The sequence below is a fragment of the Erinaceus europaeus genome, chromosome 23 (genome assembly GCF_950295315.1).
Source record: "Erinaceus europaeus chromosome 23, mEriEur2.1, whole genome shotgun sequence".
Taxonomy (NCBI): domain Eukaryota; kingdom Metazoa; phylum Chordata; class Mammalia; order Eulipotyphla; family Erinaceidae; genus Erinaceus; species Erinaceus europaeus.
Window position 1 is genome coordinate 13,670,271 of NC_080184.1, and position 19,163 is coordinate 13,689,433.

The following is a 19,163-nucleotide window of genomic DNA, read 5'->3' on the forward strand; positions in this document are numbered from 1 at the left end:
GGAAGGAGCCCCAGGGACAGGGGAGGGGGTCTGGGACAGGTGTGGGGGTCTGCGGACAAATGTGGAAGTCTGAGGACAGGTGAGGGGGTCTGGGGACAGGTGAGGGGGCCTGGGGACAGGTGAGGGGGTCTGGGGACAGGTGTGGGGATCTGGGGACAGGTGTGGAGGTCTGGGGACAGGTGAGGGGGTCTGGGGACAGGGGAGGGGGTCTAGGGACAGGTGTGGGGATCTGGGGACAAGTGTGGAGGTCTGGGGACAGGTGAGGGGTCTGGGGACAAGTGTGGAGGTCTGGGGACAAGTGAGGGGGGTCTGGGGACAAATGAGGGGGTCTGGGGACAGGTGTGGGGATCTGGGGACAAGTGTGGAGGTCTGGGGACAGATGTGGGGATCTGGGGACAAGTGTGGAGGTCTGGGGACAGGTGAGGGGGTCTGGGGACAGGGGAGGGGGTCTGGGGACAGGTGAGGGGGTCTGAAGACTGTTGAGGTTGAGTCCTGGGCACAGTCAGGGGGTCTGAGGACAAGGTGAGGGGGCCTGGGGATAGGTGAGGGGGGCTGGGGACAGGTAAGGGGGTCTAGGGACAGGTGAGGGGGCCTGGGGATAGGTGAGGGGGTCTGGATACAGGTGAGGGGGTCTGGGGACAGGTGAGGGGGCCTGGGGATAAGTGAGGGGGCCTGGGGACAGGTGTGGGGGTCTGGGGACAGGTGTGGGGGTCTGGGGACAGGTGAGGGGGCCTGGGGACAGGTGAGAGGGTCTGGGGACAGGTGTGGGGGTCTGGGGATAAGTGTGGAGGTCTGGGGACAGGTGAGGGGGTCTGGAGACTGTTGAGGTTGAGTCCTGGGCACAGTCAGGGGATCTGGGGACAGGTGAGGGGGCCTGGGGATAGGTGAGGGGGCCTGGGGACTGGTGTGGGACTCTGCTCCTCCCAGTACCCCACATTCTCACATCCCAGGTGTGTATGTGGGGGGAGCTGGGGGGTATCTTTCCTTTCCCTTGGGAAGAGGCAGAGAGGCAGGAGGTAGGGGGTGTGCAGCCTAGGTCTAGGGGTTCAGCAGAGGAATTTTGTCTTCCTGTGCAGTCGGGAGCCCTCCAACATGTGGCCTCTCTGGGCTGTGGGGGTCCCACCCCAACTACCCTCCCCCAGGCAGAGGAAGCTGCCGGGTGACCCCAAGTCTCCCTAGCCCTCTGCACCTCCTGGCTGACCGTGCCAGGCACGGGTGGGTTCTGCTGGACGCCGTGGACCGGGGCCAGCGTCTGAGGCACCGTGGTCCCCGAGGGGGTCCCCGCAGGTTTGCTGGAGCTGGAGGTCTGCACCGGGGAGCGCTGCGAAGGGGAGGGGAGGGGGCGCACCCCCAAGCATCTTTTTTGCAGGAAACCCACCCCCCTCCCCCAGGAGTACAGCACAACCCCCTCCACCCCAGGCCAGGCTGGGGGTCAGCCCTTGGGGGATGGGGCTGGGACGGGACGCCAGCCAATCTTGGAGGAATCTTGGGGTTCGGCAGGTACCCGAGACCCTTCCCCACCACCTGCCCCCTGGGCTCATCTGCAGAGACGGGGGCAGGACGAGGGCCCAAGTCACCTTCCCGGGGTGGGCGCTGCTGAGGGGACCCTGACTTACCTCAGGGGGTGAGTGCACCGCCAGGGAGACCTGGGTCCCCTTGCCGCCGCCGCCAGGGGGTGCACTCTGCACCATGAGCCTCTGCGCGGGGAGGGCCTGAGGGGAGAGGGGCACCACCCCACCGGTCACCCCACTTTCCACACTGCAGGGTTCAGGGTCCCAGATGTGGCGGAATGGGGGTGGGGGAGCCCCATCACTCCGGCCACTGGGGTGCTGGGACCCTGAGATTAAGGAGGCGGTTGCCCCCTCCCCCTGAGGCAGATTGGGGGGGCCGTTACCTGCTGGGTCACCGGGAGGCTGGTGAGCTGGAGGGGGGACACGGGGCCCGGCTTGGCCTGGACCAGCAGCCGCTGTGGGGACAGAGAGGGATAGCAGCTAAGCTCAGGGGGCGCCCCGGGGGTCGCCTCCCCTCCCTACCCCCAGTCGTCTCCCCAATACCTGCTGCACCACCTGTGTGGGGACCCCCGTCTGGGGGACTGTAGGGGCTGGGCTGGCCTCCGATACCGTCTCGCTCGCCCGCATGGTGCCTTCTGTGGGGACGGGACCCCGTTCAGCTCAGCTTGGGCCCCAGAACCCCCTTCCTGCCCTTGGGGCATGTTTTGGCATGTTTTGGACGGTGGAACCGGGACCACTTTTTCAGTCCGCTAGACAGAGAGCCGCCCCCGGTGCCCCAGCGCCTTTCAGGCGGCACCAGGGCTCTGACCAATGCCTGCCCTACGAACCCTCCTTCTCTTGGGAGGGGGCCCTGAAGGGCTTGCGCATGGACCATGGGATGCCTTCGTGGTTGGGGAAACTTAGGAGGGGCGGCTGCCGTGAATGGGACAAAGGCGCGACACCCTGCTCAGTTAGAGGTGAGGGTGGGAAGTGGGGGGTCCTGGGTTGGGGGGCATTGGGGTGCACCTACCGGACACAGTGACCACGATGAATTGCTGGGAGGCGGGGGACAGGGCGGCGGACGGGGGCGCAGGGACAGGGGGCACGTCGGTGACATAGGGCTTCTGGGCGCCCGTGGCTCCAGGGGGCTGCGCGGGGGGCTGTGGGCTCTGCAGCTCGGGCACGTACTGCGGCTGGGGGGTGGCGGCGGCGGGGGGCGGCTGCGAGGCCGCCGGGGGCGGGGGCTGGGCGGGGGGTGGCTGAGAGGCTGGGGGGGCCTGGAGCTCTGCCCTGAAGGCCTGCGTTGCCATGCCGATGGCGAGGAAAGGTGCGACCTTTTTCTGCTTCTTAATCCTTTTCTTTTTTCTTCCTTGGCAAAGGGCAGGGGAGAGAGAGAATATTAATCTTTAGATGGGGGTGGAGGAAGGTAATGACGTCACCTCCCCAGGTCCCTGGGGACCCCAGTCAGCTTCAAGGCTGAGTCGGAAAGAGCCCATCTTGCGAGGTCCGTCCCCCCCCAGCCAGCACCACTGCTCAGACCTGAGACCTTCTCCCCTTCCTGGCAGTGCCCGGGGACCTCCTGCCCTCATCCCAAAAATGACTGGTGAGTTCTAAGGATTCCAGTTCCCTCCACCTCTCTCTTCTTTTTATTTATCTTTATTTATTTATTGGCTAGAGACTGCCAAAACACAAGAGAGAAGGAGGCAATCGATAGGGAAAGAGACAGAGACACCTGCAGGCCTGCTTCAGCACTCATGAAGACTTCCCCCTGCAGGTGGGGACCGGGGACTCGATCCCGGGTCCTAGTGCATTGTAACATGTGCACTCAACCACCCGCCTCTCTCTGCTGGGCACGTCTCACAATATTATTATTTGATGACTTGGTTGACTGATTCATTTTGCTGGGGCCTCGGTGCATACGTGAGTCTACCCTCCAGGCCAATATTCATTCGTTTATTTCTTTGTTTCCTTTCTAGAGAAAGAGAGGAAAGGAGGGAGAGACCCACGCATGCAGCTTCCCCTGCATTTGTGCTCTGTGTGGCGGCAGGGGCGGGAACGTGTGTCCCTGAGCAGAGTGAAGCCTGGTTCCTGGCTCCCAGGTACTTCATTCATTCTGTTTCCCGTTTTAGTCAGTGTGGCCCAGGAGGTGGCGCCGTGGATAAAGCACTGGACTCTCAAGCAGGAGAACCTGAGTTCCATCCCCGACAGCACATGGACCAGAGTGATGTCTGTTTTTTTCTCTCTCCTCCTTTCCATTAATAAATAAATAAAATCAGGGAGTCGGGCGGTGACGCAGCGGGTTAAGTGCAGGTGGCGCAAAGCACAAGGACCGGCATAAGGATCCCGGTTCGAACCCCGGCTCCCCACCTGCAGGGGAGTCGCTTCCCAGGCGGTGAAGCAGGTCTGCAGGTGTCTGTCTGTCTCTCCCCCTCTCTGTCTTTCCCTCCTCTCTCCATTTCTTTCTGTCCTAGCCAACAACGAATGACAACAACAACAATAACTACAACAACAATAAAAACAAGGGCAACAAAAAGGAATAAATATTTAAAAATAAATAAAAATTTTGAAACATATCTTATGCATTTATTTTCTGTATTTTTACTTATTTGATAAAAATGGAGAAATCAAAAAGAGAGAGAGACATCTGCAGCCCTGCTTCACCACTTACAAAGCTTCCCCCCTGCAGGTGGGAACCGGGGGTTTGAACTTGGGTCCCTGCGCATGGTGACATGTGTGCTCAACCAGGTGCGGCCCCTCCTATGTTGTTCTGATGACTTTAAAATTTGTTTTACGGGGCCGGGCGAGGCGCACCTGGCTGAGCGCACACATCACAGTGTGCAAGGACCCAGGTTCAAGCCCCTGGTCCCCACCTGCAGGGAAGAAGCTTCACGAGTGGTGAAGCAGGGCTGCAGGTGTCTCTCTCTTCCCCCCCTGTCTCCCTCTTCCCTCTTAATTTTTGACTGTCTCTATCTAATAAATAAATGAAGATAATAAATTTTTTTTTTTTAAAAATTGGTTTACGTGGTCCGGGAGGTAGCATAGTGGATAAAGCATTGGACTCCCAACCCTGAGGTCCTGAGTTCGATCCCCAGCAGCACGTACCAGAGTGATGTCTGGTTCTTTAGTTCCTATCTTTTTGTATGAATAAATAAATAATTTTAAAAAATGGTTTTACTGGGCTGGGGAGACAGCGCCCGGGTTCTGCAAAAGATTCTCCTGCCTGAGGCTCTGAGGTGCCCAAGTTCGATCCCCTGCGTCACCACCAGCCAGAGCTGAGCAGGGCCCTGGGCTCTCCCTCCGAGGCTCTTCATCGCTAAAATAAAAAGACAGAAAATATAAACAAAATGGGGCTGGGTGGTGGCACGCCGGCTTGAGCGCACATTACAACGCTCAAGGACCCGGGTTTGAGGCCCCGGTCCCCACCTGCAGGGGGCGAGTGGTGAAGCAGGGCTGCAGGTGCCTCCCTCCCTATCACCTCCTTCCCTCTCGATTTCTGGCTGTGTCTAGCCAATAAATAAATAAAGATAATAAAAATATCATCAAATGTATCAATATGAAAGAAAACAGCAGTGGGGGAACCCGGGACTTCAGGCGTCACAGCTAGGGGTGTGCGGATTCAGACCCCGAGCCGCCCCGCTCCGCGCAGACCGCGCAAGCCCCGCCCACACCGGCCCAGCCGAGCACTAGGACCCGCCCACCACAGGACGCCAACCGGAAAGTCCCGCCCCTCCCCAGCCTGCCAAGCCCCGCCCCCAGCCGCAGACCACGCCCCTGGCCTCGCCCCGCCAATCAGCCGGCCTGGCTGCGCGCTCGGGCCCCGCCCCTCTCGAAGCCCCGCCCCGCCGCTCAGGTCTCCCGGGAGGCAGCCTGTGGTTCCCGGCCCCGAGCCCCGAGCCTCCCTCCTGCACCCCCCCCCCCGCCCCAGAGGACCTGGGGTTCGAGAGCCCCGCCCCGGGGCATTACTGTACCCCCACACGAGGCCCCTGTGCCCCCCCCCAGCCACCAGGGACTCGGAGGGGGGCCCTGCAAGGGAGAGAGGGGAGAAAACAAATACCAGAGCAGCGGCCAGTGTGGGGTGGGGTGGGGTGGGGTGGGGTGGGGTTCGGGGTGCTGGGCTGTGAGGTTCCCCTCATCCACCCTTCGCGTGGGGACGCGAGGGGAGCCGTGGTGGGTGGACTCAGAGCACGGAGCTTCCCCCGGTGCTGTGGGGTCCGATCCTGAGTCACGGACATGGCACGGTCCCGTGCCCTATCCAGGCCGGCGACTTCCAGAAAAGGGAAGCTCGCCCTCCCCCCGCCCCCAGTTCTGGGAACTGCGCCCCAGCTCCCCCCACCCGCCTCCCCACCCTGCTCACTGCTGCAGCCAGGGACCAAGATAAAAATAACCGCCCGGCCCGGCCCGGCGGCGCCGCGTAGGGGGGCCAGCAAGCGCCCCCACGTGTGCGCGGGAAGCCCCGCCGCTGCTGGGGGGGGTAGGGAAACTGAGGCCCGACAGGGACTGGGGGTGCAGCGGGGGCTGGGGAATCCTGCAGGTGGAGCCGGGCTTCCCGCCCCCTCTCCTGCATTCACCAGGGCTCTTGGCCAACAGGCTGAAACTGAGCTGGAGCCCGGGCATCACACGGGAGGTGCCCTGGCACCCAGAGAAGCTCTCCGGATGGTGCTGCCATGCTGTCCTTCCCTCCCTCCTTCTGTCTGTCTCAGGGACAAAAATGGCCTGGCCTGGAGGGGAAGGGAGACTGAAAGCCCTCCTAACAGGTGTCAGGGATCTTTCCGGCCGATTCGTCCTCGATAAAATAAAAACATTAAAAAAAAAAAAAATCACAGGAGTCTGGCGGGTTAAGCGCAGGTGGCGCAAAGCGCAGGGACCGGCATAAGGATCCCGGTTCGAGCCCCCGGATCCCCACCTGCAGGGGAGTCGCTTCCCAGGCGGTGAAGCAGGTCTGCAGGTGTCTTTCTCTCTCCCTCTCTGTCTTCCCCTCCTCTCTCCATTTCTCTCTGTCCTATCCAACAACAACGACATCAATAACAATAATAACCATAACAACCACCAAACAACAAGGGCAATAAAAAGAAAAAAGTAGCCTCCAGGAACAGGGGATTCAGGCACTGAAACCCAGCAATAAAGTTGGAGGCAAAAAAAAAGAGAGAAAGAAAGAAAAAAAGAAAGAAAGAAAGAAAGTCTGGGAGACAGCATATGCTGGTTTAAAAAAAAAAACAAAAAACCTTCTCCCTGAGGCCCAGAGGCTCTTAGGTCCCAAATTCAGTCCCCAGCACCACCATCAGCAAGCACTGAGCAGGGCTCTGGATAAGAAATGAAAAAAGAAAAGAGAGCAGATCTGTTTCTCTCCTCTCCCGGATCAACTAGGAATACCAAAGGAGACCACCTGGGACCAAAATAAGACAGGACTAGAACGACTACAGAAACCCACCAAATCACCGGTGAGTGCAAACACACGTGGCTGGTGACAGAGAGGAGCCCAGGGAGACAGTAAGTGGCTAGTAGCAGTCCGGCGGTTTATCAGTTGAGACACCACCTCCACTCTGTTCCACCAACAAGGGGACAGCTGAAAGGAGGAGAGGACTCCCCAGAGACTCATCAAGTGCAACTCTGAGTCTCCATTGCTACTGCCCTCAGAATCTGGAGCAGCGGCAGGGAGGGACACTGGGGGACAGAGATCTAACCGGGAAACTCAGGAGAAGACCTATACCTCGGTGGCATAGCTGTGGGGCTGTGAAAGTCTCTTTGCATAACCACTGGACTATCTCTGCCACACCCTGCCTTATCTCTTGGTCAGTGATTAAGGAGTCAGTGATTAAGTTAAGAAGCCTACTTATAGTTAGAAGCCCTCAGGCTCCCATAGCCTACAGAGAAGAAAGAAAAAAAAAAGAAGAAGCTTTTAAATCACTGAGCTCCAACTCAGGGATTAAAATACTATTGAAACTAACTGTTTACTTCCCCCCCCCCCCTTTCTCAATCGCTATCGAACAGGCCATGGCCGGTGCGCTACTATGTTCCATCGCTGGGGAGCCAGAGACGACCCGAACTGCCCCTGCGGCTACAGACAGACTATGACCCACATAGTCAACGACTGCCACCTCTCCAGATTCAAAGGAGGTCTCGAAACTTTACATCAGGCTCAACCTGACGCTGTTGACTAGCTACGGAAGAAGGGCAAACGCTAGAAGAAGAAGAAGAACTGTTAACTTCCACCACTGTGAATCCTTTAATTACCTTATTTAGACACAAGTCAATCCAGGAAATAGTGATCAGTAATTTGAAAAGTACTAAGAGAGGGAACACATAACATAATATATAAAATGGGTAAACCAACAAGAAGAAATATTGGAGAAACTAACCAGGACAACAGTCCAGCTAAAAGCCCCCCAAAGGGTGAAGCACAAAATAACGAGTTCAACATCCAAACATTGGCTAAGGAAATAATCACAGGAGTGAGTAAAGAGTTTGAAAGAATTGTAATCAGAAATACAGGAACAACAAATGAGACTCTGGGAGAAAACACTATCTCAAGGTTATTAGAGAGCTGAAAGCTGAAATCGCTGAGCTAAGAACACAGGTAGCTGAACAAGCTAAAACAGTATCAGAACAGGGTAACAAGATAGATGAACTCCAGAAAACAGTAGAGGGCAGAGAGAATAGAATCAATAAGGCTGAAGACAGAATTAGCAAGAAGTAAGAGATCTCAAAAAGAGATTAAGAGATGCTGAAAACAACAACAGAGACCTATGGGATGACTTCAAAAGAAACAATATACACACTATTGGCTTACCAGAGGAAGAAAGAGAGGGAGAGGAAGAAAGCATTCTTCAGGCCATAATAACTGAAAACTTCTCTAGTATAGACAACATCAAAGACATAAAGATTCAAGAAGCCCAGAGGGTCCCAAACAGAATTAACCCAGACTTAAAGACACCAAGACACATCATATTTAGAATGGAAAGGAATAAGGATAAAGAAAGGATCCTGAAGGCTGCAAGAGAAAAACAAAGAGTCACCTACAAAGGAAAACCCATAAGATTAGCAGCAGACTTCCCCAAACAAACACTACAGGCAAGAAGAGAATGGCAAGATATCTATTGAGTGCTCAACGAGAAAGGCTTTCAACCAAGAATACTATATCCTGCTAGGCTGTCATTCAGACTAGATGGAGGCATCAAAACCTTCTCAGACAAGCAACAGTTGAAGGAAGCAACTATCACCAAGCCTACCTTGAAAGAAGTTCTGAAAGGTCTTCTATAAACAGTCAGATCATCATAAATAGGACATATATCAAAACACTCTAAAACTCTACGAGAATGGCGTTAAAATATCTTCAATCTTTGATATCAATAAATGTCAATGGCCTGAATTCACCTATTAAAAGACACAGAGTAGGAAGATGGATCAGAAAATACAACCCAACAATATGTTGTCTACAGGAAACCCACCTAATTCAACAAGACAAACACAGACTTAAAGTGAAAGGATGGAAAACTATCCGTACAAGCTAATGGCCCACAATAAAGGGCAGGAACAGCTATTCTCATATCTGACACAATAGACTTTTTTTTTTTTTAATTTTTTTTTTAAAAATATTTATTTTATTTATTTATTCCCTTTTGTTGCCCTTGTTGACAATAGACTTTAAAACAGATAAGATTAAAAAAGATAGGAATGGACACTACTTAATGCTCAGAGGATCAGTCAATCAAGAGGATTTAACAATTATTAACATCTATGCACCCAATGAGAAGGCATCTAAATACATCAAACGTCTACTGAAAGAGCTACAACAATATATTAACAGCAACACAGTCATAGTAGGGGACTTCAACACCCCACTCTCTCAACTTGACAGATCATCCAGGCAGAAAATCAATAAAGACATAAGGGAGCTAATTGAAGAGATAGATACACTAGAACTATTGGACATTTTCAGAGTCATTCATCCCAAGAAACTGGAATATACATTTTACTCAAATCCACATGGGTCATTCTCAAGGATAGACCATATGTTAGGCCACAAAGACAGCATCAGCAAATTCAAGAGCACTGAAATCATCCCAAGCATCTTCTCAGACCACAGTGGAATTAAACTAACACTTAACAATCAACAAAAGATTAGTAATAGCCCCAAAATGTGGAAGCTCAACAGTACACTTCTTAACAACTTCTGGGTCAAAGAGGAAATCAAGGAAGAAATCAAAATGTTTCAAGACTTCAATGAAAATGAAGACACAAGCTATCAAAATATTTGGGATACAGCTAAAGCAGTCCTAAGAGACAAGTTCATAGCTATACAAGCACACATTAGGAAACAAGAAAAAGCACAAATAAACAACCTGATTGCACATCTTAAAGACCTAGAAGAATAATAACAAAGGAATCCTAAAGCAACCAGAAGGACAGAAATCACTAAAGTTAGGGCAGAAATAAATAACATTGAGAATAGGAAAACCATACAAAAGATCAACGAAAGTAAATGTTGGTTCTTCAAAAGAGTGAACAAAATCGACAAACCTTTAGCCAGACTCACAAAACAAAAAAGGGAGAAGACCCAAATAAATCGGATACCAAATGAAAGAGAAGATATCACAACAGACACCACAGAAATTCAACATATCATGTGAGGCTTCTATGAACAACTATACGCTACCAAGCTAGAGAACCTGGAAGAAATGGACAATTTCCTAGATACTTACCAACTTCCAAAACTAAGTAAAGAGGAAGTGGATAACATGAACAGGCCCATCACAGTTAATAAAATTGAAACAGTTATCATATATAAAAAAGTTATCATATATATAAAAAGTTATCATATATATAAAAAGTCCTGGACCAGATGGTTTTACAAATGAATTCCACAAAACCTTCAAAGAAGAACTAATACCTCTACTTTTAAAAGTCTTCCAGAAGATTGAAGACACTGGAATACTCCCTGCCAGCTTCTATGAAGCCAACGTCACTCTGATACCAAAAGCAGACAGGGACACAACCAAAAAAGAAAACTACAGACCAGTATCTCTGATGAACATAGATGCTAAAATATTGAACAAAATTCTAGCCAACCGGATACAGCAGTATATTAAAAAGATTGTTCATCATGACCAAGTGGGTTTTATCCCAGGCATGCAAGGTTGGTTTAATATACGTAAATCAATCAATGTGATCCACCACATCAACAAAAGCAAGACCAAAATCCACACGGTCATATCAATAGATGAAGAGAAAGCCTTTGACAAAATACAACATCCCTTTATGATCAAAACACTACAAAAAATGGGAATAGATGGAAAATTCCTCAAGACAGTGGAGTCTATATATAACAAATCTACAGACAACATCATACTCAATGGTGAAAAACTGGAAGCATTTCCACTCAGATCAGGTACTAGACAGGGCTGCCCACTATCACCATTACTATTCAACATAGTGTTGGAAGTTCTTGCCATAGCAGTCAGGCAGGAGCAAGGAGTTAAAGGCATACAGATTGGAAGAGAAGATGTCAAACTCTCCCTATTTGCAGACGACATGATAGTATACATAGAAAAACCTAAGGAATCCAGCAAGAAGCTTTTGGAAATCATCAGGCAATACAGTAAGGTGTCAGGCTACAAAATTAACATTCAAAAGTCAGTGGCATTCCTCTATGCAAACACTAGGCTAGAAGAAATTGAAATCCAGAAATCAATTCCTTTTACTATAGCAACAAAAACAATAAAATATCTAGGAGTAAACCTAACCAAAGAAGTGAAAGACTTATATACTGAAAATTATGAGTCACTACTCAAGGAAATTGAAAAAGACACAAAGAAGTGGAAAGATATTCCATGTTCATGGGTTGGTAGAAATAACATCATCAAAATGAATATATTACCCAGCGCCATCTACAAATTTAATGCTATCCCCATCAAGATCCCAAGCACATTTTTTAGGAGAACAGAACAAATGCTACAAATGTTTATCTGGAACCAGAAAAGACCTAGAATTGCCAAAACAATCTTGAGAAAAAAGAACAGAACCGGAGGCATCACACTCCCAGATTTTTAACTGTATTATAGGGCCATTGCCATCAAAACTGCTTGGTACTGGAACATGAATAGACACACTGACCAGTGGAATAGAACTGAGAGCCCAGAAGTAAGCCCCCACACCTATGGACATCTAATCTTTGACAAAGGGGCCCAGACTATTACATGGGGAAAGCAGAGTCTCTTCAACAAATGGTGTTGGAAACAACGGGTTGAAACATGCAGAAGAATGAAACTGAGCCACTGTTATTTCACCAAATACAAAAATAAATTCCAAGTGGATCAAGGACTTGGATGTTAGACCACAAACTATCAGATACTTAGAAGAAAATATTGGCAGAACTCTTTTAAGCATAAATTTTAAAGACATCTTCAATGAAACGAATCCAATTACTAAGAAGACTGAGGCAAGTATAAACCTATGGGACTACATCAATTTAAAAAGCTTCTTCACAGCAAAAGAAACCACTACCCAAGCCAAGAGACCCCTCACAGAATGGGAGATCTTTACATGCCATATATCAGATAAGAGTTTAATAACCAACATATATAAAGAGCTTGCCAAACTCAACAACAAGACAACAAACAACCCCATCCAAAAATGGGGGGAGGACTTGGACAGAATATTCACCACAGAAGAGATAAAAAAGGCCGAGAAACACATGAAAAAATGCTCCAAGTCTCTGATTGTCAGAGAAATGCAAATAAAGACAACAATGAGATACCACTTCAGTCCTGTGAGAATGTCATACATCAGAAAAGGTAACAGCAGCAAATGCTGGTGAGGGTGTGGGGTCAAAGGAACCCTCCTGCACTGCTGGTGGGAAAGTCAATGGGTCCAACCTCTGTGGAGAACAGTCTGGAGAACTCTCAGAAGGCTAGAAATGGACCTACCCTATGACCCTGCAATTCCTCTCCTGGGGATATATCCTAAGGACCCCAACACACCCATCCAAAAAGATCTGTGTACTCATATGTTCTTGGCAGCACAATTTGTAATAGCCAAAACCTGGAAGCAACCCAGGTGTCCAACAACAGATGAGTGGCTGAGCAAGTTGTGGTCTATATACACAATGGAATACTACTCAGCTGTAAAACATGGTGACTTCACCGTTTTCAGCCGATCTTGGATGGACCTTGAAAAAATCATGTTGAGTGAAATAAGTCAGAAACAGAAGGATGAATATGGGATGATCTCACTCTCAGGCAGAAGTTGAAAAACAAGATCAGAAAAGAAAACACAAGTAGAACCTGAACTGGAATTGGCGTATCGCACCAAAGTAAAAGACTCTGGGGTGGGTGGGTGGGGAGAATACAGGTCCAAGAAGGATTCAGAGGACCTAGTGGGGGTTGTATTGTTATATGGGAAACTGGGGAATGTTATGCATGTACAAACTATTGTACTTACTGTTGAATATAAAACATTAATTCCCCAAATAAAAAAATATCTAACAATTAAAAAAAAAAGAAAACACAAGTAGAACTTGAACTGGAGTCGGTGTGTTGCACCAAAGTAAAAGACTCTCGGGTGGGTGGCGAGAGAGTATGGTCCTGGAAAAGGATGACAGAGGACCAAATGGGGGTTGTATTGTTATGTGGAAAACTGAGAAATGTTATGCATGTACAAACTATTGTATTTATTGTCGACTGTAAAACATTAATCCCCCAATAAAGAAATTTTTTTAAAAAGGAAAAACTATCGTCCCTAACAGACTGGTGACCCGGCACCTCTCTCAGACTTCCTTTCCCAGAGAGAAGTGGGTCGTCCCCCCTCTCCCAAGCTCCCCACTTTGATCTCTGCATGATCTGGGGGGGGCTCTGGCTAGGGGGGTGCCCAGAGCAGTGACCTCTGACCTAGAGGCTCTGCTCCCTGCGTACCCACGTGGCCCTGGTCATGTGACCTACGTGCCACCGAGCCCCGGAGTGGAAATAGCCCCTCATCCCCATCTGGAACTCGGGAGGGGGCCCCCCCACACCCAGCACCCCGCACCCTGCTCAGAGACACGAGGAGCCACAGGCCTGAGAAGCCACCCACCCGGTTTCCGTTCCTCTGGGCCAGGCCCTGCACCCCGCGTGGGTCTGGGGGATGAGGGTAGGCTTAGGAAAGAGGGGGGGGGGGGCCCTGGGTTCGAGCTCCCACACGGCACATGGCGTGGAGTCAGAGAGATGCTCTGGTCTCTCCCTCTTTTGAAATAAATTAGTCTTCTGAACAACAGAAAGGGGAAGAAGAGCTTGATTCCCCAGCACCACCTGTGCCGGAGTTTCTCTCTCTCTCTCTCTCCCTCCCTCCCATAAATATTTGTTTTTTCAAAGAAATAACAAATGGCCCAGGAAGGGGGGCCGTGGGTGAAGCCTTAGCTTCCCAAGCACCAGGCCATGAGTTTGATCCCTGGCATCGCACGCATGTGCTGGGGGATGCTCTGTTTCCCTCTCTCCTCAATAAATAAATGTCTCTCTCTCTCTTTTTTTTTTTTCTGGCCTCCAGAGCTGTGAATCCACTGCTCCTGGAGGCCATTTTTTCCCATTTTATTGGATAGGACAGAGAGAAGTTGAGAGAGGAGGAGGAGACAGAGAGGGAGAAAGAAAGATAAGACCTCTGCAGACCTGCTTCACCCTTTGTGAAGGGTCCCCCTAAAGGTGGGGGCTGGGGTTCGAACCTGGGTCCCTGCGCTTCATACTAGGTGCACTTAACTTGGTGTGCCACCATCCAGCCCCCAGCAAGTCTTTAAAAAAATTTATTGATTTGTTTATTCTTGGATAGAGACAGAAAGGAAATTGGGAGGGGAGGGAGACATAGGGAGACAGAGAGATACCTGCAGCACTGCTTCACCACTTGTGAAGCTTTCCCCCTGGTCCCCAACTGCAGGGGGAAAGCTTCACAAGTGGTGAAGCAGAGCTGCAGGGGTCTGTCTGTCTCTCTCCCTCTATCTTTCCCTTCCCTCTTGCTTTCTGGCTGTCTCTACCCAGTAAATAAGTAAATGTAATAAAATAAGCCAGGTGAAGCAGGTGTCTGTCTTTCTCTTCCCCTCTCTGTCTTCTCCTCCTCTCTCCATTTCTCTCTGTCCCATCCAACAACAACGACATCAATAACTACACCAATAATAACTACAACAACAATAAAAACAACAAGCGCAACAAAAAGGAAATAAAAAAAAAAGGAAATTAAAAAAAAAAAAAAAAAGCAAGCCTTTCGTTACAGTAACAAATGGCTCATCTCCGCACAGAACAGCAACAACCAGTGCAGAAGGTGCCCCGGGGTGACTCTCTAAGATGTCTCAGGGACACCTGGAAAGAAATGGGGGGGAAGGGGTGACAGCCAAGGACCCCAGCAGTGCCCAATGCACAAGAGGGGAAACTGAGGTCACGTCCAAAGTCACTGCCTGGGGACAACTAGAGAGGGCGCAGAGAGACAGAGAAGGAAAAAACGGGGAGAAAGAGGGAGAGGGTGGCAGAGAATGAGAGAGAGGGGAAAAGGGAAAGGAGGGGGAGAGAAGATGGAGAGAGGGAAAGAGAGAAAGGTGAACAGAGAAAAAATGCTCTCAGTGGCCTAAGGGGAGAACACCTTGGCCCCGCCCACAGAGCCCGCCAGACCCCGCCCAGCAGACTAGCCCCACCCAGACACGCGGCATCGTCGCTGCCATTGGCCCGCAGAGCCAGAGCGCGCGCGTGTTTTGACCCCGCCCACACGTAAGCCACCTGAGGCCACGCCCACCCCAGACAATCCCTCGCTTCCATTGGCCCAGACATCAGGCTCCGCCCCTTCCCTGATGGACAGGTCGCGGCGGCCCCGCCTCCGCCGGCAAGGCCGCTGGAGCCCCGCCCATCGCTCGCCCTAGGCCCCGCCCACCCTCGCAGCCCCGCCCGGCCCCACCCTCGCTCCCATTGGCCCGGCTTCCGAGACCACGCCCCCTCGCACCTCCCCAAATATAAAAGCCCCCCGCCCCGGCCGCCCGCCCTCCACTTGCCGCGGGCCGCCGAGCGCCCGCCCCTCCCGGGGGCCGGGCCGGGGAGCCCGGGGGCGGGTGGCAGCACCCCGGCCGGGCCCCGGCCCCCTCCCCCACAGCCCCGCCGTCGCCGCCGTCGTCGCCGCCGCCGTGGCCGCCATTTTGATCGCCCGCCCCTTCCCCCCCGCCCCCCGGGACCTGGCCGGCCGCCGCGCACGCCCCGCCCGGGCCGCCCCGACCTCCGCCCCGGGCCGCCGCGGTTACCTCAGTTCGTCCGCCGCAGGGCTGCGCAGAGGTCACGGCGGCGCTGGCGGGAGGTGTTCGGAGCGTGCCGGGGTCCCCGGGCCGGGCCGCGGGGCGGGGGCGGGGGGCCGCGGGCGGGGGCGGTGGTTGTTGACTCGCGTTGCCGGGTTGCTTGGTCGCCACGACTACGGTGGCTATGGCGCCTCCGTTTCCCTCACCGGGGCAACTGTTGCTACCCACCCTCCTGACGTCACGCGCCGTGGGACGGGCTCCCCAGCCATTGGACGGCGCCCCACCGGGACGCTCGCCTATTGGTCCATGGCCACGCATGTCACCGCCCCCTCCGCTTCCCGCCGCTCTGATTGCTCGGTCGACCTGTCAGTCACAGAGAACTTGGCCCGCCCAGGCAGCGGAGCCTGTCACTCACTCCGGCAAGGAAACAGCGGGCCGAGCGCCCAGCGGGCGGGGCCTGCGTCTGTGCGATTGGCCGACGCCTTTACTCCCTGCCTTCTGATTGGACAATATAGTCATCCATCTTATCCTCTCCCTCCCTCTTTCCCCTGTTTGGCCTCGCCCTCTGGTTGCGGCCTGTGCGTCTGCGCAGACCGCGCACAGCCCGATGGGAGTTGTAGTCCCAGCCTGTGTCCTTGCCCGGCACCTTACCCGCAACCTAAAAGGGCTAGCAGATTGGCTTGCTCCCTCCGGGACCGCCGCGTGCGCCTCCGCCGACCCGTTCTGGGCCGCCTGCGTTGACGTCACGGGGAGGAACGCCTCCCCCCCCTCCGACTGTGACGTCAGTAGAGGAGCCTATCGGGTTTGATGACGTCATCATGCCCCCACCGCCCCCTCCTCCGTGGCCCCCCGGGTCTGCGGCCTTCCAAGTCGGTGACCGCGGGGCGCGGGCGGGGTGAGCGGCTGGTGAGGCCGGGAAAGGTCAGGGCAGCTGGGGGCGGCGCTGCTGAGGCCCCGCAGGAAAGGTCCCCGCAGGCGGGGCCGGGCTGCCGGGGACAGAGAAGCAGAGGTCGCCGGCCCTGCCTCAGTTTCCCCCCCACCCCCACCCGGGGGACGCGAGGACACGCCTGGCCGGGGCGCCTCGGAGACGTCCAGCTCCTGCAAAGAGCTTTCCATCCCCGTTGACATTGCACCGTGCTGCGAACAAATGAGATGCCATTTTATATAGTGTTTTTTCTTTTATCTTAAAAACTCTTGTTTTTGGAAGTCGGGCGGTAGCGCAGCGGGTTAAGCGCACGTGGCGCAAAGCTCAAGGATCCCGGTTCGAGCCCCCGGCTCCCCGCCTGCAGGGGAGTCGCTTCCCAGGCGGTGAAGCAGGTCTGCAGGTGTCTGTCTGTCTCTCCCCCTCTCTGTCTCCCCCTCCTCTCTCCATTTCTCTCTGTCCTAGCCAACAACGAACAACATCAACAATGACAATAATAATAACCACAACAAGGCTACAACAACAAGGGCAACAAAAGGGGGAAAAATGGCCTCCAGGAGCGGTGGATTCATGGTGCAGGCACCGAGCCCCAGCAACAACCCTGGAGGCAAAAGAGAGAGAAAGAGAGAGAGAGAGAGAGAGAAAAAAAGAAAGATACAGAAAGAGAGAGAGCCCCAAGCTCTGCTCAGCTTTGGCTGATGGTGCTGGGGACTGAACCTGACACTCAGAGCCTCAGGCAGGAGAGTCTATTGCAGAACCATCCTGCTGTCTCCCCATCCCTCTTCGCAGTCTTGTTCTGCGGCTTCTTATTATTCTTATTATCATTACTCCTATAGCCTTGCTTAACTGTGGCTGATGGTGGTGCTGGGGCTTGAACCTGGGACCTCATGAAAATGTTGTGCTTTCTGGCTGAATGTATCTCCTCAGCTTATAAAAATTGGGGGGTGGGGGGGTGTACATAGCATAATGGTTATGCAGAGACTCACCTGCCTGAGATTCCAAGTCCCAAGTTGAGTCTCTAAAACCACCATCAGGCAGAGATGAGCAGGGCTCTAGTTAAAAATAATAATAATAATAATAATAATAGGAGTCGGGCGGGAGCGCAGAGGGTTAAGTGCAGGTGGCGCAAAGCACAAGGACCAGCATAAGAATCCCAGTTCGAGCCCCCGGCTCCCCGCCTGCAGGGGAGTCGCTTCCCAGGCGGTGAAGCAGGTCTGCAGGTGTCTGTCTGTCTCTCCCCCTCTCTGTCTCCCCCTCCTCTCTCCATTTCTCTCTGTCCTAGCCAACAACGAACAACATCAACAATGACAATAATAATAACCACAACAAGGCTACAACAACAAGGGCAACAAAAGGGGAAAAAAAAAAAGGAGCTGGGTGTTCTGGCAAAAACCAACACACACACACACACACACACACACACACACACACCCTTCATCAGCTTCCTTTCAGGCTACCAAAGGGTGACTCACAGGGGAAGTAGGAAGTCCCCAGTGGCCCTGGCTGGGTGTGACCTGCCACCAGGAGCTCTGCTCAGTCTCCCAAGTGCCAGCCTGCCAAGTCCTGCTCCCCCCCCAGGCCCCTCCTGCACTACACTGAGCCCTGACAGACACTCACCTCCACCTTTTTTTTTTTTTCTTTAAGAGAGAGAGAAGGGGATTGGGCGTTGGAGTACACATTCCCACCCAGGCACATGGACCCAGGTTCGAGCCTCAGGTCCCCACCTGCAGAGGAAAAGCTTCCCGAGTGATGGAGCAGGGCTGCAGGTGTCTCTTTGTCTCCCTCTCTATCTCCCCTTTCCTCTCTCAATTTCTCTCTTACTTGGCAAAATAAAAACAGAAGAAGCAAAATAAACTGGCCGCCGGGAGCAGCACTGAGTCCCGGCGACAACCCCGGCTGCAATAAGAGAGGGAGAGACAGAGACACACACACAGACATCATGGCCCTGAAGCTTCCTCCAGGCTCACACCCAGGGGGGTTATCTTTATTAATTTGATAGAGACAGCCAGATAACGAGAGGGAGACAGAGACAGAAAGACACCGGCGGCCCTGCTCCGCCACTCCTGAACCTTTCCCCCTGCAGGTGGGGACTGGAGGCTCCCTTCACATGGTCACAGGGGACGAATGTCAGGGGAAGATGCCCAGAGGACTCTGAATCCCAATTCTGTCAGGACCCAGAGAGAGAAGAGGAAAAAAGGAGGGACACTTATTAGGAGTCACAGGCGAAGGTGTGACTGAGAAAGGGAGAGAAGGGGAGTCGGGCGGTAGGGGACCTGTGTAAAGATCCCGGTTCGAGCCACCGGCTCCCCACCTGCAGGGGGGTCGCTTCCATGGCGGTGAAGCAGGTCTGCAGGTGTTTGTCTTTCTCTCCCCCTCTCTGTCTTCCCCTCCTCTCTCCATGTCTCTCTGTCCTGTCCAACAACAGCAGCAGCAGAAACAGCAATATGGCGGGGGGGGGGAGACCACCAGGAACAGTGGGTTTTTAGCATGCCAGCCATTGCCCTAGAAGCAAAAACAAACAAAC

The 19,163-nt window shown here is 52.8% G+C and overlaps 1 protein-coding gene across 6 annotated transcripts in view; it reads right to left on the reverse strand.

The window, feature by feature from the left end:
- Positions 1 to 16,188, reverse strand: part of RFX1 (regulatory factor X1) — a 28,379-nt gene extending 12,191 nt beyond the window's left edge. Inside the window, exons 1-5 of one of the 6 annotated variants that reach the window (XM_060181849.1) lie at positions 15,727 to 16,188; positions 2,521 to 2,859; positions 1,895 to 1,966; positions 1,617 to 1,712; positions 1,190 to 1,321 (exon numbers count right to left, since the gene is read on the reverse strand). In XM_060181849.1, coding sequence (XP_060037832.1) covers positions 1,190 to 1,321; positions 1,617 to 1,712; positions 1,895 to 1,966; positions 2,521 to 2,859; positions 15,727 to 16,035 — 948 coding nt within the window. In that variant the 5' untranslated portion in view covers positions 16,036 to 16,188. Of the gene's footprint in view, positions 1 to 1,189; positions 1,322 to 1,616; positions 1,713 to 1,894; positions 1,967 to 2,054; positions 2,147 to 2,520; positions 2,860 to 15,726 lie in introns of those variants that run through there. The other 5 variants (XM_060181848.1, XM_060181850.1, XM_060181852.1 and 2 more) reach the window with 5 other exon arrangements.
- Positions 16,189 to 19,163: the final 2,975 nt, after the last annotated feature.